Here is a 16,311-nt window from a genome sequence, read left to right as displayed (position 1 = left end):
CAAGAGCAGGACAGTGGGGGAGTACATAGCGGCATACGTATATAAAGCGACAGGATGGATGGACAGGAGTAAACATGTGATACAGATAAAGATGGGGATAAAGGTATATAGCACATCTAGGAGATACAGATATCTACCATCTGACGCATCATCCGTACCGTCCGCAGCATCTGCATTGGCCGCAGCATCCGCAGTGTACAATATGTAGCATCCATGCCATCCGAAGCATCCGCAGCGTCCGCACCATCTGCAGCGTCCACACCATCTGCAGCATCCGCACCATCTGCAGCGTCCGCACCATCTGCAGCGTCCGCACCATCTGCAGCGTCCGCACCATCTGCAGCGTCCGCACCATCCGCAGCGTCCGCAGCATCTGCAGCATCCACATCCTCTGCACCATCTGCAGCATCCGCACCATCCATAGCATCTGCGCTGTCTGTGGCATCCGCATCACCCGTGACGTCCACACCATCTGTTGCATCTGCACCATCCGGCGCATCCGCGCCTTCCATCGCATCTGCATCACCGGTCCATCCGTGCCATCCGTTCCATCACTCTATCCTTTCCAACATTCCATCTGACCATTGCATCCACTCCGTCCGTTCCATCCACTTCATGGAGAAACCATTCACTCCGTCCGTTCCATCCACTTCATGCGTTCCATCCACTTCATCCATTCCTTCCACTTCATCCACTTCATCTGTTCCATCCACTTCATCCGTTCCATCCACTTCATCCATTCCTTCCATTTCATCCAATCCATCCACTCCATCCAATCCATCCACTCCATCTATTCTATCCACTCTGTCCATTCTATCGACTCCATCCTCTATAATTTATTGGAGCATAAAAGCTCTTGGTATTTTTGTTCATTTTGTTACTTCTTCAAAGAAGTAAATTGTATAATAAAATCACATAACGTGGCTCTGAAAACGTCCCAATTATTATGAATTGTGGTGTCCAAGGTGTTGTTAAAAGTAAAGAATTCGGTAAAGAAAACATTTATTTGTGGGATGAAATCAGGATCATTGAGTAGAAAAGAATTGAATCTCAATTGGGAGGCCAGGGAATGTTGAGGTTCATTTTCCAGGACAGTAAGGAACGGTGCATGGTCTAAAATGACAAAAGGGCCGATTTCAGAATGGAGGATATTGGAAGCAAGTGGAGAGTTAACAAATATATGATCCATTCTGGAAAAGGTTTTGTGAAGGGGGGAGAAAAAGGTCAATTTTTAACATCTCGGTGACAAAAATGCCAAGTATCAACAAGAGTGAGGTCTTCTATACAATTGATTAATTGTTTGTGGGATTTCGAGTTTATGAATTTGGAATATGATTTGCGGTCCAAGGTGAAATCACAGATTTGATTACAGTCCCCACAAATAATGAGTCAATCCTAATTCTTGTTAAAGAGAACATGTTTTAAATTGTTCCAATAGGATGGATCTAGAGCATTGGGACCATAAATATCAAGGATAGTAACCATAATCTTCTTGATATTGGCGTCAATGATTTACCATCACCCGGAAGGGTCGTGTTGTTGATCAAGAAATTGAAAACAAGTTTTCTTATGAATGAGTATAGTAACTTCTCCCCTTTTATCTATTGCCGGTGCAAAAAATGCATGCTTTACCTATAATTTGATCAGCTTATTATCTTCTTCAATATATTCTAAATGGGTTTCTTGAATGCGTACATCTGGATTGTTTTTCTAACTATAGACTATTTGTCTTTTGATAGGATTATTAAGACCTTTAACACTCCATGACAATACCTTGATACTCATAACAGTACAGAATAGGGTACATGGTAATTAAGGTAATATCTGAAGTGAAATAGATTGAGTAACGAAGAATGTTTGAAAAGGAACATTAGCGAATGGAAGTGTAAAACATCGTGCTGGAGAGATTCCAGAATGCAATAACAAAAACTACAATGAAGGATAAACACAGAAGGGAAGGGAATACAACATTGCAAATAAAGATAAAAAATATTATTATTAGTGACTAAAAACGTAGCTAAATGGAAAAATCCAATTGGGGCTGCCATCAGGGAAAACAAGAGAGTCTTCGGAAGACCCATTAGCTCAAATGTAGCGATTCAGTATTAGGTAGTCGGATAATCAACAGAATTACTAAAGGAGAAAAAGCAATATTAGCAAGTTAAGGACTGAAGAACAATAGTCAATTAGTTGGAATCTCTTCCACCGGGTCAATATGTTTAATAGGAGATCTAGATTTGTATCTGTGCTTGTAAGAGGTATTGAACTTGAAGAATAAATATTTTCCAATCTATTCCTAGAAAAGTGAGATTTCCCGGTTTTATACTTGTTACGCGAAGATAAGTTATGAGCTTGAAGAGATAGTGACGCATCAGAACACAAAGCCGCTGAAGATGCAGTGGGTGGCGAGATGTCCATCTCTGAAGATTGGAGGGCTTTAATAAGAGCTTGTAATTCATTTGTGTCTTGGTATTCTTTGGTGACTCCTAATCATTCTAACTGGTTCCAGTAGGCCGTATTTGATGTTTAGATTTTTTTAATGCAGGTCTCATGTCCAGAAATAGTTTTCTTTTATCCTGAGTAGCTCTGGAAAAGTCTAAGTAGAAGAATATTTTATTGCCTTGAAAGGTTAGGGATTGCAACTTTTTTGCAGCTGAGAGAATCTGCCTAGCTTGTTTGTGTGGCAATACACAGGCAATGAGCTGCCTTTGGTGAAGCGCTGTTTGTGGTAAAGCGTGGTCTACTTCTTTGCACCCTTTGGAACTCCAGAGGGGGAGAGAAGAAGATAGTCAGTATTTTAGGAATCCAATCAGTCAGGAATTTAATGGTATTATTTTGTTCTGAGTTTTCTGGAACACCAGACATTCTAATGATGTCCCTCCTATTCCTATCCTCTAAGTTAGAGACCTCAGTTTCTAAATGAAAAGGTTTAAAATGCAGGTGCTCAGCCCACGATTTCCTCAGCTGGCACGGCTTACAGGAACAAAAAGAGCTGCTCTGTCAGATGTCACCACAAACCAGCACACACAGGCAGGTAATTATATCTCTGGAGGGTGTTTCAACCCAACAGTATTATTTTATGATGACAGAATTGCAATATGATCGAAGCACCTTTGAGCGATATAACGGACTACACGTCCATCTTGTTGGGGCGTTAGCCACGCCCCCCACGCACTTATTATTTCTGATATTAGTTTACTTAATTGACAGCATGTATGCAGGTGGTGGTTATTCTCCACATTGGTTGAGCACTCTTGTGCCCACTCACTGGCCCGCATTAAATTAGTGCAGGATCAAGTTATGTTTCGCATCATGAAAATAGTTGAGTTTCGGGTTAATCCATCACCCAACATTTCAATAATCATTAGTATGTGTGCCAGTCATACCGTGTCTTATGTTAACATTTACGGGATGTTGGTCTATGTTAAGTATAGGTATGGTATCCAACTAGGCCCTTATTCATTGCAACAGAGTCCATGCCAAAATGGCGATCAGGTTTGCACAGTTAGTAGCTTCCGGTTACGGATGTCGTTCTCAGCTCTAAATTAAGATTCACAGAACATGCTGACTAGACTCGCAGCAGTATGAGCGGCTCAAACGATGTAGGACATATGCAGGACTTCTGAATTCGGCAGATTAGATGCTTTTCATAACTAGTGCTGAGTTAGTTTGTAATTGTGGCTTATGTTCTCTTGGCAGCTTACTATTATTCAATTCTCCGCACTGTCGGTCCTATAACTTCGGTTCGCTGCAAGTATGTTGTGTGGGCATGCAGACAGGTGAATTCAGGGTTAGCCTTAGGTCATGGGTGCATATATCATGAGCAACTAATTATAGTCCTTTTCTTTGTTTTCGTTGGCTTCTGTCCACCCATGCTTTTGGGTGTTGCCAGCATTTATTGGTTCAGGTATGGAGTTACCGTGGGCAAGGGTATAAGATCACATTGATATATCATGCCTGCACATGTAGCTAGGAGGCTGTAATTGGAGCATGCAGTGACTCCAGCTGTATAAGTGTCTGCTCTGGCCTATGTTATTTCATTCAGGTCAGTTGGCCATCACAGGTTGGAAATACATTCCCCACGTTGTCATAGCATGGAGTCTATGGGGGCACTTGTCCTAAGCATGGGTTAGCATGTGAAATGTTCCACACTTGGCTCGGATGTTACCTAAATAAATATCTTAACAGTTTGTATTATTCTCCAGCTTGGGGTCTGGCATGGATTCACATGCTCATGAATATTCCCTGTCGTCATGCTGGGAATCGTCGGTAAAAGAAAAAACAGTTTCACTTTCACTTAAAAAACTGTATTTCTCCTCTAAACCAATGACTGTCCTCTGAGTCATTCTGCATTGACAGTCCTCTCCGTAAGCCCCTCCTCTGGCAGCCATCTTCAGATATTTACCGCATGCTTCAGTGTTGGGAGGCCTCGAATTTACTCTCTGAGCTATTTGGACGTTTTTTCATGTTTTTGATGGGAAAAGTTCTATTTTTGTTTCGAAGAACCCTGTGTGCTCTTTTCTTCATCTGCCGACAGCAGGGATCTGTTGTCGGTGAAGTTCCAGACCGCTCAAGGGCAAAAATCGTTGAAAGATTCTACAAGGCCTTCGGGCCTACTTCGCGCCCTCTGACCATGACGGAGAAGGAGGGAAGGTCCCTCTTCAGGCCCTGCACCAAAGTACGGGCTTCGGAACGTGTTTGTGGAGGACAAGCACCCGCAATGCCTCTACTGCCTGCACCCGGACCACAAGGAAGTAAGAGTATGAGATATGCCTCAGTTTCTCCAAGAAAACGACGAAGGACAGGCATAGTAGAGGTTGGTGGCATGGCTTAACGGCAAGCCCTCTGACCCACGCAGGGTCATGCCTCACCCAGGACCGGCCAGTTCGAGGAGCGGTCTTCTTTGAGGGCATCTCATCCATGGGGGCACAAGATAAGGCCAAGAACCGCCAGTCCAAGTCCACCGGATTCACTGTGGAAGCGGGTCCCAAGGTGGGAAGGGCGTGATCAGCATCACCTTCCGCCTCCATTGCTAGCCAACAGTCAAGCTCCTCTTCGAAGAGGAAGTCAGCTACCCCGGCTAAACTACGTGAGAAATCTGATAAGCCACGCACGGAGGAGAAGAAGGCTGAACAGCCCAAGCAGGCTCAACCTGCACAGACTAAGACATCGTTGGCGACTCAGTCGACGACTGCTACTGCCACGACAGCTAAGAGCACTGATCCTGCAAGGATAGCTCCCACGGCTCAGAAATTGTCCCTACTACTGTGGCACGACACAGCCACAGTGACTTTGGCAAAGTCTGCAGGCATGCCAGAAATGGTGAAACCAGTTCAAGACCCCCAGGGGTGGGAAAAGCAGGGGGCAAGGAGGCCATAAAGATGCCCTTCCAGGCCATCACCCAGACATGGAGGTCTCATCCACGGACAACAAGGATCAGGAGTCCTTACAAACTATACACGAGTGCGTTGAAGAATAGGACGACAACGGTGCAGGGCCTAGTGTTCCTGTTGTGCCTTCTCAGCCGAGTGACATTTAATTGGATATTCTATTGACTCTACACACCTTGGTGTCGGAGATCCAGAGGAGGATGCCTCTGGCTCCGGTACCTGTGGTCCCCGATTAGTCACCATTGAAGAAGAGGACACATCATCCGACACCCCCATTTCAACCTCCGCCACCACGTCGGGTCCCTTCTCCCCCAGCAGACACAGGGACGGGGACGGATACGGGCACAATGACTGATGGTGATGAGGATATCGTCACAGCGGACGGTGAATCTCCACAATTGGATGCTCCACATAGGATGTCCCCACCGGATGATCTCCAGAGCCTCTGAGCTATTCCAGCTGGTGCCTGAGGAAACCAAGAAGGGAGGGCTTCTTGTACCAGAGACACGAGGCCAAGAGAAAGACTATCATGGTGGTGCCCCTTCTGGACGATGTTTGGGAAGAGGGCCTGGCTCTCATGAAGAACCCTTGCATGGCTCCAGTCAAACGGGATAGGCTGGATAAGAAATATAGGGTGCCGGACTCCGCACCAAAGTGCCCGAGGTCGCATCCATCGCCGGATTCAGTGGTATAGGCTGATGCGAGGAAACTGTCGGCAAACCCGTCCTCATTGTCTTTGGTCCCTCCCGACAGTGAGGGGAGAAAAGCATGGACGCCATGAGGAAGGTGGTGATTTACACAGCGGTGTCCACTCCCAAGGCGGCCAAAGCACTGGCAAGGATTGCCAGGTAAGACAGGGAGTTGTGGTACAAGCTGAGCTTGATTCTAGAGTTCTTCCACGATGATAAGAAGATGGTGGCAATCGCTCTCTTCCAGGAAGGGGAAGTGGCGTCTGATCACGCCATCACAGTGGCATTGGACGTCGCTGACACAGGGTTCTGGCAAATGGAGAACGGTGTCTGCCTGCGTCGCCAAGGTTGTATGAAAGCCACCAATTTCTATCAGGAAGTTCAGGCTTGACATGCCCTTCGTCAGAGAGAATCTATTCGAGAAGGTCATCGACGAGTCCTTCCAGGCCATCAAAACGGATACAGAGGCGGCCCATTCCATGGGCACTCTCCAGCAGCACCGGTCTTCTTTTCGTTCATCCTGGGGAAAGTCGAACAGGTCTTCAAAAGGTTTCTCTGCATCGTACCTACAACCTTCTAGATCCACAAAGCAGGAAGTCTACAAAGGACGTTCCCAGCCTATGGCAGTAGAGGACAGCGGTGCTAGCAGGGCAGGACGTCGGCGCCAAGGCAAGCCAAAACCGACTGGGACGTCGGGCCCCCACTCGTGCACCCCTGTGGGAGGCCAGCTGACGAGGTTCATCAGCGAGTGGAGAAAGATCACCACCAACAGATGGGTGCTGGATGCTTTTGCCCAAGGACACACCCTGGAGTTTCAACGCAGGTGTCCGCTGATCCCTCCGGTTATCCATCAGGAGCAGCACACCCCTTAGCTCCTGGAAGAGGTACGGGCCATGCTGCGAAAAGGGGCAATAGAGCAAGTTCCCCAATGGCTCTGTAGTCTATTCCCGATACATTCTGGTCAGAAAGAAGACGGGGGGATGGAGGCCTATCCTAGACTTACGACGTCTGAACAAATACCTAAAGTAAAAAAAATTCAGGATGGTCACGTTGCAACACATGCTCGGCCAACTGGAAAGAGGAGACTTCTTGACGTCGTTGGACCTGTAGGACGCCTACTTCCACGTCCCCATTCACAAGAAACACCAAAACTTTCTATGCTTTTGTGGTGCAGGGACAGCACTACCAGTTCAAGGCCCTACCTTTCGGCTTGAAGTGGGCCACCAGAGCATTCACGAAATGCCTGGCACCAGTTGCCTCCCATCTATGTCTACAGGGCATACACGTATACCCATACCTAGACTGGCTGATTCGTGCCCGCTTGTGGGAGCTGGCCGACTGACACACGGAGGCAACCGTCCGGCTACTAACGGATATGAGATTCTCTGTCAACTATCCAAAGTTCTGCTTATCCCCATCACAGAACGTGCTGTTCCTAGGCGCTAAACTCAATACGGTGTCTTGCCTGGCGTCGCCCTCGGAGGAGAGGATAGCAGCCATTCTGGGAAAAGTGCAGCGGCTGTCGTCGACGAAGACGGCCAAAGTGCGGGCCATCAAGTCGTTACTGGGAATGATGTTGTCCTGCATCTACCTCGTCTGGCTCTGCAGGTTGCAAATGTCGACCCCTTCAGGGATTCCTGGATGCCAGCTGGATACAGGTATCGGGAAGCTTCACAGAAAAAGATCTCTCTCAACAATGCGTTCCGTTGGCCGATAGTATGATGGGGCGTCTGCTCCAACATCGCCCAAGGCACGGGATTTCAAAGCCTGCCATACCAGGAGACCGTCACCACGAATGCCTCCCTGGGGGGATGGGGAGCGCACATCAGATATTTGCACACCACAGGCCTGTGGCTGCCTTTAGGAAAAGGATCTTCATATCAACATCCTGGAGCTACGGGCAGTGTTCTGGGCCATCAAGTCGTTCCTCCCGTCTCTGAAAGGCAAGGTGGTGAGGATCTTTACGGACAACACCACCACCACCATGTTTTACATCTGTAAGTAGGGGGGCAATCGTTCCCCAGCGCTCTGCAAAGAAGCGCAGGACTTGCAGTGCTCAGCCGTCGGACAGGGGATGTTCCTCGTCCCTCTCCACCTGGCGGGAGTCAAGAACACCCTTGCAGACTCCCTCAGCAGGCAGCTGCCCTCCTGCCATGATTGGGAGCTTCGTCAGGATCAGGTGGGCCGCCTGTTTGTCAAGTGGAGCAAGCCCCAGATGTATCTGTTTGCGACGGCGGCAAAATCCAAGTGCCAGAAGTTTGACATCACGTTCCACCAACCGAGGAGCCTGGGGGACGCGTTCTCCTTCCTGTGGGAAGGACTGTTCCTGTACGCTTTCCCACCGTTCCCTCTCCTGTTACAAGTGATCAACACACTCAGTGTCCACGCAAAATGATGCTCATTGCCCCGGTGTGGCCGAGGCAGATTTGGTATCTGGACCTTCTCAGCCTGTCAGCGTTGCCTCCGGTCAATGGGCCAGTGGTTCTGGAACTTCTCACCAGAGAAGGAGGCGCAATCCATCACAACCTAGGATCGCTGAACCTGAGGGTTGGGCTCCTGCAGCCATAGAGTTTGGAGGATATGAGTTGCCTGCAAACTGCAGGGGGGTCCTCGCCAAGTCCAGGGCGTCGTCAACTTTGAAGTGCTATGGTCACAAGTGGAAGAGTTTCGCTACGTGGTGCCGGTCTCCGAAGATTATCCCTCTGAGGGTCACTGCCCGGCAGATCCTTCCGTACTTGCTATCCTTGACCAAGGCTGGACTGGCACACGCCTCTTTCAAGGTACATGTGGCGGCTATCTCCCGCTACACCAGGTCTCCAGGAAGATCTTCACTTTGGTCCCATGGACTCGTCAAAGAATTTCTCAAAGGACTTTTTTTTTATCTTTCCCACCGGTGAAGGCTCCTGTCCCGGCGTGGGAACTCAACATGGTTCTGCCGAGGCTCATGGGGGCTTCCTTCGAGCCTATGCATCAGGCCCCTCTCAAGTTCCTCTAGTGGAAAACAGATTTCCTTGTGGCCTTCACCTCAGCCCGCAGGGTAGGTGAGATCCCGGCCCTATCCTGTAAGCAACCATAACTGAATGTCCACTAATCGAGGGTGGTGCTACATACGCACTCCTCTTTCATGCCAAAGGTTCTGTCAGAATTCCACCTCAACGAGTCTTTGGTGTTAACTGTTTTTTCCCGAAACCTTTGTCACCGGCAAAAAGGGCCTGAATTCGCTGGACATGACTCGTGCCCTGAAGTTCTACGTGACACGCACAAACAGTTTTCGGAAGACGATCACAGCTGTTTGTGAACTTTGGTCCTGTGAACCATGGGAATCCCTTGTCCAAGGCTTGCATTTCAAGGTGGGTGTCTGGCTGCATCACGCACTGTCATCGGTTGCCATACGGACCGCTGCCCGGCCGTCCGAGAGCACACTCCGCCAGTGCGATCGCTGCGATGACGGCGTTCCTGTCTGGTGTGCCCCTTCTGGACATCTGCAGGGCTGCTACATGGAGGTCCACGCACACCTTCACGAAGTTCTACTGCGTCGACGGGGATTCCATGGAGGAGGCCAAAGTTGGCCAAGCAGTGCTACGTAACCTGTCCGCTTGAGGTGAGACTGTTCCGGAGGAAATCATTAATTGCTTCTGTTGATCCTTGCCACCTCCCATGGTTGTGTAATGTTGTACTGCTATGTATTCGTTATTCATGAGCATGTGAATCCATGCCAGACCCCATGCTGGAGAAGGTTTAAGTTACTTACCTGTTGTTCTCCAGCATGGGTCTGGCATGGATTTGCATGCAAACCCTCCCTCTGTCCCCTCTGTGGCTCTTCTTGGTCATACTGCCACTTTACGTGCTTACCAAATCTGAAGATGGCAGCCAGAGGAGGGGCTTATGGAGAGCACTGTCATTGATTGGTTTAGAGATGAAATACAGTTTTGTAAGTGAAAGTGAAACAGTTTTTTGTTTTACCGAGGATTCCCAGCCTGACGATGGGGAATATTCATGAGCATGTGAATCCATGCCAGACCCATGCTAGAGAACAATACTTACAGGTAAGTAACTTAAACCTTATCACACAGACTGTTTAATATTGTGTAATAGGTGAGGATTATTGGTATTATTGGTATTAGACTGAGGTGAAATGCAAAAAAAACATCAATGTAATTGCATTTCCAAAATTTCTTATTCTTTTTTCCATTGTTTGATATCTCTCTTTCTGGGCTTATTCATTTTGTATTATCGGCAAAATTATTTATTTCGTGTTTTACTTATCTAATTGGTTTATTTACTTTGTTGGTCTGTGTTTATGCTGACGGGCGCTTGGTAATACATGGCAATTATGTGTTTTTACAAATCTCGGCTTGTGGTTTGCGTGGCTTTTTCCGCCCCGTCTGATATTTGATTTGCTTTGTAAACTTTGCATTTTTGTATTAACATGTTATGTCTTTGGACTCCTCTAAACCACCTGTTCCTGATGTTTGTGCCATGTATGTTGATGTTGTGCAATATGTTCATTGTGTACCCATATGTTATATATTTTTTTGGCACAATAACTCTGTGAACGCCTAGAGATAGACCGTGTGGTCGAAACACGTGTCAGCTTTGGAATAAATTACAGATTTGAATGCGCAGTGCGATTGTGACTTATTTAATCAGACTTTTTAAAATATCAAGCTGCAGAATGTTTGTTAAAGGTAACATACTTTTTTTATCATGGAATGGGTTTTTGTTGATACAAAGGATATGCAGTTGAGTGCTTAGTAGGAGTATGAAGTTCAAAAGAGGGCTAGAGTTGCATCAGAGTTCCTAATACGATTTTAATACTATACACTTTATTTTTAATAGTGACATCTGGTGCAAAAGCTCCAATATTGAAATGTATTCCCTGCCAGTGAAGCAGATGGCCATCCCTCTAAAAAGCCTATGTACAATGTGGAATGTCGTGTGTCAGAGAACCACATCATCCAGAATGGATAAAGTCCTGATAAACGCTGAGGTGAAGTCCGAGGGAGGTGGGCCTGAGGTACCTTCTGAATGCGTTGAGTATCAAAGAGCGGAGGGGCATCACCCAGATATCGAAGATCAGATTACTGAGACATGCTTCTTGCCCACAATACCTCAGGCCTCCAGCAAGGATGGCAGTCCCCAACCTCTTCCTGAACAGATGCCCTCTTCCCCGGCAGAAGATGGGGACCTTGGAAGGAGGAAACGGCTCATGCTACAAGAGATGGACAGACAAAGAGTTGGATTGCAGCTGAAATTGCTGGAAGCAAAACTGCAAAAGGAGCATGGGCGGAAGAACCAGGAGGCTAACTTGGAGCAGCAGCGTATCCAGGACTTGACCGCTGCGCTGAGCCAACATAGAGTAAGTAATAATTCTGTCATAAGTCTGAGGCTGAGGATGAGGCAAGTAGTGGCGGATGGTGAGTGGGCCCCCCTTGTTGTACAGCTCTCCATTGCTTGACAGCTATGTTTGCACGATAGAAAACCCAGTACATACATACACCCGAACACACGCAAATCGGTATTATTCAAGAAGTACTATATTAAGTTCTGTTAAAGCACATGCATAGCAACATCCCCTCACACCATTCTGAAACAAATGCAGGGCTCTTACGGACAAACGAGAGGCTATGTCGGAGTTGTAGGGGGATGGGAGTCGCTATTTGAGCCAGATTAAAATATGGACTCCATTTTGACATTGCAAAATGCCAATTCAGGGATGTTGACACATTTTAAAATAGGGGGTTGTAGTGGGAACATCAGAGGAGCCGCAGTTCAGGTACCTAGGGCCCCTTTACCATTCAGGTGGCAAGAGGTTTTCTTCTGCGTGTTGCCCTAGTTGTCTCACACTAAGTCACTCCTGCCCATGTTAGGCTCAAAGCTCACTGAGGGGGGTGGAGCAGATGGGATCTTTGCACAACATGAACTTAGCTATTCCTCTCATCTCCAGTGGTGGCTCGTCCATAATGGCCGACCAGGCACAGACCCGCCAACCATTATGGAGGAGTCAAGCGAGGCAAATGAATATACGAGCGTACCTTGAACTGCAGAAAGCAGCCGAGGATGCTTTCTAGGGCTGGTTTTTCTGTTAGGTTTTCATGGTTTCTTTAGGATTACAGTACCCCACAGGCAATGGCCCATGCAAAAAAGGGGTGTTTTGCTAACAGGCCCAAACATGTGAATGGGATCGTCCTGTGCATACCCATGCATTCAAAGGGTTTGGGGTGTTCAGTTGGTGGTGTTCTGGCTCAACCACACTTGTCAGTAACCAGGAAGAGCGATGCGTTTAGTCGTCACCTCCTACTTTGTTTTTAGTTCTTGTCTCCAGAGTGTGTAGAAGTCAGGGGAACATCCAGAGCAGTGTTTGTGGCAATGGGAGGAGTCCCGAGCTGTGAAAGAGCAGAGGCATCAAAGGTATGAAAAAAAACGTTGTGTATGTATGTTTTTATGCATGCATGCATATATGCGCTGGGTGGTTTGTTAGTGCATGTGGGAATGTGTGCATGTGAATGAGAGTGAAGTGTGTATATAGTTGCATATGGGTGCGCACGTTAGCGCAGTGTGCATGCTATATTATATGGGCGTGTGTGGTAATATGTATGCATGCAGGCAGAGGGGAAGAAGAGCCACTGATTGGGGGGCGTTGGGATTGGGAACAGGAGATTCTGCGGGTGCTTAATATTTGTATTGCCATTTTTTCTTACGTGGGAATATTGGCCTACATTTGTGCAGACAGTATGGACATGTTTTCTCAGAGCATTTTTTCTATATATGTACACTCCGGCACGACTAGTGGTCTTACCTGGGAAATGTGTCTATGTTGGTGCTGCCAGCATGGAAACATTTTCTTACAGTATCATTATGGGCAAAGCAAACATGAACATGTTCTCATTTGGGGATAGTTGCATATATGGGCACTGCAAGCAAAAACAAATCTTTTTTTTTTACACTAGCAGATTAATGGCATCTATTGTGGTCGAAGGCATCATGAACATGTGTTTGAAAATGCTTATTTGCACTTTTGGTGATCTGGTATCTATTTGAGTTTTTAATCTGTTAGTCTACAAAACCAATTGTAAACTGTGGCTTTTTACCCACTTTTCCTCAGAAAATATAATTCAAATGCATCATTTTAACATATTATTATGGGGCACAATGATATGGATACAATTAAAAGGATAGACTGCTCGGAAGGACCTGGAGGGAGGGATGCATCGATTTAAAGGCAGCAGATAGAGGGAGGGAACAAATAGGCAGGAATGAAAGGGGCCCCTAGGGGTCCCTCGTGCTATGGAAACAAGGCAATGACCATACAGGAAAAGATGCGCCAGACACGAGGTTTCAAATTCCCAATGCTAGGGTTTATTGCAAGCAAAAGATAGTATCAATTGGCCAATTCTGATCTCACGCCCCGCGACGTGAGTTTCCTAGACCTCGAGGGACGCAAGAGAGCGAATTACGTACATCAATTACATATATACAAAATGCATATCATACAATCAGCAAAGTCATGTTCAACACCCCTCTGTATTAAGTTCCTTTGAACTTGGGATGACGATGGACATATCCGACGAGTATGACGATTATAATGCTTTCGATGTCTATTCTAGTAACAATGTGCAATTTAGAAAGTGCGGAGGCATCTTTTAGAACACGGTGGTTCTGTTCTTGGAAGCAATCTGTACACGGGGGAAAAGCCACATTCCAAGCTTTGCTATCTATGAGTTACTATTCGTGTCCTGGGAGCCGACACGTTCTAAAGTGTTTTGCGAAGGGGGGCCGTAAGAGAAGCATAATTCAAGCCTTTAACTGTATTATTCTAACATATTCTACCATCGTACGAGACTGGCTGGCAGCTGTGAAGTGATTAAATGCCCTGCAGCTTCCTCCCAAGGCTACAGAGAGGGAGCGTGGGCATTCCTCTGTGGGCTACTCATGAGGAGTTTCAGCAAACTCTTCAGTCCCGCGACCTTGTCCTTTCATATTCAGACAACAATGTTAACAGTTGAGCAGAGTAAGCAGAATCCGCAAGAATTGCAAGCTGCAAAGCAGTTTTTAGACAGAAAGCAATGAGCAATGGTTAACAAACAAAATGGCGATTCTTGCTACATTTAAAATGGCCGCTCGTCGGTCAAGCATAGCAAATTATATTTCTATAATTTGGTGCATAAGACGGTTGGCCCAGGGCCATCAAGTTACGTCTATCATTCAAATGAAGGGTATTCATTTTTCCAGATTGACAAACCCTCCTTTTGGCCGTGTGCCAGACGTCTTATTTATTTATTGTATCCTCCTCTTCTGAGGAGGAGTCTGGGGTATCTATATCTAAATCATCTCCATCATTAATATCTATCGCCATGAATTGTTTTACTATTTTTGTTTCCTCAGTGTCTCTGTTATTCCGGCCATGTGTTTGTTTTACTCTCAACACCATGTGCATACATCCCTTAGTACATCCATCAGTTATTTCAGTGCATATTATTGGTAAGCATTGTATGCAACAGCAGCATGTTATGAATACTCCGAGTACCATCATTAGTATCAAAATTAACTTCCATCCCCAAGACCGCAATAAGCCCCATAACCAGGATTCTATCCCCCAACCCCCTGCTTCAGTAGAGAGTGTGGAACTTATGATATGTAATTTCCGGATCGCTTTAAATATCGTAGGGGAGTAGTCATCTATATACACACAGCATGCAGTTTTTACGAGCTTGCAAACTGTCCCACGATCAACTAATATTATATCGAGAGCCATCCTGTTTTGGAGTGCCATCAGTCTTATTCCTTTTTCTTCTAACATCATATTCAATAAAATATCGTTGTGGAATCTATTGTTTTTTGTAATATTCCAGACAGTTTTCTTATATTGTAAGAATTTTCTATTTGGGACAAGAACGGTATAAATGATTTGGCTATATCCATTGCTATCATTCCATCCTCACTACTCCTTCGAGTTCTACCTTTTGTTAGTCTGGCTACTTCTGCTGTTTCCAAGAGGAACACTCCTGGAAACAGTAGACCTAGGTAGCATGTACCTCCCCAGTTCCTAGGTAACCATGGATATGCTTTTTGTCCACATATAAAATAAACCGGGTCTCCCACGTACACGGGTTCTATTTCATGTTTTAAAACCACTGTGTTCAGGCAGTTGCTAAACGTTCCTACTTTATAGGAACCCTTTTTCTGTAGACATAGGGGAGCAGTTTTGGGGCTGTGATCCACTGTATAGGCAGGGGGCACAGCATCTTTGTTCCATTCATCCCTCATCCGAAATGTCATTACTGATGTTCTTTCTGCTGGCGGGGTTGGTCTATTCTGCCTATGTAATCTATCTAGTCTTGTTATTTTTCGTGTATTCTTTCTCACGGGTTCTAGTGCAAAAACGCGAGCTTTTTGGAATATGGAACAACCCACAGGTCTCATGATTACTTCCTCAAATTCATTCATATTGGTCTCATCTAGCTGACCCGTATTGCTCTTGTTCCATTTCCCAAAGAACATTGCACTTAACGTTACTTCACAGGAATAAATCAATGGCAATGGTTGTGCGTACCAGCCTATCCCTTTCCCACCGTGCTGTGGTAAATGGGCGCAAACCCAGCAATCTTTTTTTCTTTAACACTGCATGGGTCATGTTCATGATGAGCACCAATGTATTGTTGCCGTATCCTTCTCTATGTCTCTCTTCCATTGGGGGCAAAGTACTAGTGATTACATGAACCGGGCTTTCAGTAGCTGCTTTTGGCAAAAGTGTTTCTAATGGGTGTACGTACTCCAGGAACCATAGTGTAATAGCTGTTATTGTTGGTACTATCATACTTAAGAAACATAGGACCAATGTCCAAATCAGTACCTTATTCCTTTTACCATGCTTTTTCCCTAAATTTACAGTCTCTAAATCTATTATCTTTTCAGCAGGGGTGCAGGAGGAGGCTGAAACCAGTCTTGACTTGTTCTTCATCGTCCTTCTTCTTGCTGGCGAAGTTCGTCGTGAATGTTTTACGTTCTTGATGCCAGAAAAGTTCAACGAAAAATGTCACAGTTCAATTCTGCCAGCCTTTTCACAGCCTGGATCATTTATCCACTCCCGAGCAAGATTAGTTGTTCTTTCTCCCACTGCTCAGACGATTTTTGAACAGTTCTTTATTGATCGAGTACTATGTGCATCCAGCTTGTCCCACTCTGGTTTAGGACACATGTACTCTATCAGCCTTAGTACTTATGTGCATCCA

At 46.1% G+C, this 16,311-nt stretch overlaps 1 protein-coding gene across 5 annotated transcripts in view; it reads left to right on the top strand.

Moving 5' to 3' along the window:
- Positions 1-16,311, top strand: part of LOC138503311 (uncharacterized) — a 391,310-nt gene that overhangs the window by 124,254 nt on the left and 250,745 nt on the right. For all 5 annotated transcript variants that reach the window (XM_069622930.1, XM_069622932.1, XM_069622931.1 and 2 more), the window contains exon 2: positions 10,919-11,438. In XM_069622930.1, the coding sequence (XP_069479031.1) occupies positions 10,950-11,438 (489 nt within the window). In that variant the 5' untranslated portion in view covers positions 10,919-10,949. The remainder of the gene's footprint in view (positions 1-10,918; positions 11,439-16,311) is intronic.

This window comes from Ambystoma mexicanum, chromosome 11 (assembly GCF_040938575.1).
Source record: "Ambystoma mexicanum isolate Mex_15411 chromosome 11, UKY_AmexF1_1, whole genome shotgun sequence".
Lineage (NCBI taxonomy): Eukaryota > Metazoa > Chordata > Amphibia > Caudata > Ambystomatidae > Ambystoma > Ambystoma mexicanum.
Note: the sequence above shows the minus strand (reverse complement) of the source record. Positions and strands in the feature narration are given on the sequence as shown.